At 38.4% G+C, this 1,504-nt stretch overlaps 1 protein-coding gene across 1 annotated transcript; it reads left to right on the plus strand.

Annotated features, from left to right (window-relative positions):
* Positions 1–6: 6 nt before the first annotated feature.
* Positions 7–1,500, plus strand: LOC106105304 (spectrin alpha chain-like; the record flags this gene model as incomplete). Its single annotated transcript, XM_013285595.1, has 4 exons — positions 7–103; positions 238–352; positions 1,127–1,239; positions 1,466–1,500. Coding segments are annotated over exons 1-4 (309 nt in total), but the record flags the coding sequence as incomplete, so codon positions are not given.
* Between the last annotated feature and the right edge of the window lie 4 nt (positions 1,501–1,504).

The raw sequence follows: 1,504 nt of genomic DNA on the forward strand, positions 1-1,504 counted from the left end.
CTCGACGAGCAAATCAAGTCGTTCAACGTGGGCGCCAACCCTTACACCTGGTTCACCATGGAGGCGCTCGAGGAGACGTGGCGCAATCTACGCAAAATTATTGGTACGTACTACTTCATTTTTAAATTAAATTGAAATTATATTGTTTACATAATTACTATACTACTATGAAACAAACCGCAAGAAGCTAAGGTTATGTTGTATAATACAAATTTACAATAAATGTTCGATGTTTAGCGGAGCGCGATGTGGAACTAAGCAAGGAGGCGCAGCGGCAGGAGGAGAACGACAAACTGCGCAAGGAGTTCGCCAAACACGCGAACGCATTCCACCAGTGGCTCACTGAGACACGGTCAGTATACAGTATGGATTGTATAAAGTCACATCCCAGTTCGATCTCATACCGCTTTTCAAACAATACAAGAAACAAACAAAATAATATACAGGTTCATTACCGAAAGATCGTTAGTGATCTCGTATATCGTATGCTTAGACGCATTTCCATTCTCTTCACCAGCAGAATAAGTATTATCAAAAGATAAGATGTAGGTGGAGTTGTAAACACAATAATTCTGTGTCTGCGGGTTATGTATCCATATATGTTTGTCACTGACGGTAACACTTGGTGTGCAGGTACCGGCTGCTAGGCTGGGACGGGTAAAGTACCAATAACGCGTGCATTTGCACTAAATATGACAGACTCGCTTCGCAAACATCGGCACGATATAGTTTACATAAATGTATTGAACTATTCTGCCATGTTATTTGTGAGCATCTCGTTCGTTGTCGATGTTTTCTTAATTGATGTTGTTACCAAATACTGTCTGGACACAGACATTTGTGTAAATATTAAACATTTATCTAACTTTAAATGTTTTTTAGTGTTTTCAATTTAATTTTACTAATTTCAGTCCTCATTTTTAAAGTGTCATAACTCATTCCATTATTCATCAGGAAATGTTTATACATTTACGAGTTTTTTTTATGTTTATATGTTGTAATAAAAAAAAATCGATATTTTTGTTGCTTTTGTCAATATAAATAAGTGGACATATAAATGTAGCATGTTTCAGCAGTATTGTATGTTGTATTATAATATTATTGTAACACATGTTGTGTTGTGCAGCACGTCTATGATGGAGGGCACTGGCTCGCTGGAGCAGCAGTTGGCGACGCTGCGCCAGCGTGCTGGCGAGGTGCGCGCGCGCCGCGCTGACCTGCGCCGACTGGAGGAACTTGGTATGCCACACATATACATATTACACTTACTTGCAACATAGATACTCATAACAATAACGGCAAGAAGAATTATATCAAAGAAAACTCGAAAATTATTACTTTAAATGTAATGTGACAAGAATTTATTTGTTGAGATACATGAAGGAAGATACATTACATTGAGTATTGTAACACTACACCAATAAATGTTTCCAAAACATTTGCGTAATAAATTTGTAATGTATAGGCGCCGCTCTGGAGGAACACCTGATCCTGGACAACCGCT

The sequence above is a fragment of the Papilio polytes genome, unplaced genomic scaffold (genome assembly GCF_000836215.1).
Source record: "Papilio polytes unplaced genomic scaffold, Ppol_1.0 DF822878.1, whole genome shotgun sequence".
NCBI classification, from domain to species: domain Eukaryota; kingdom Metazoa; phylum Arthropoda; class Insecta; order Lepidoptera; family Papilionidae; genus Papilio; species Papilio polytes.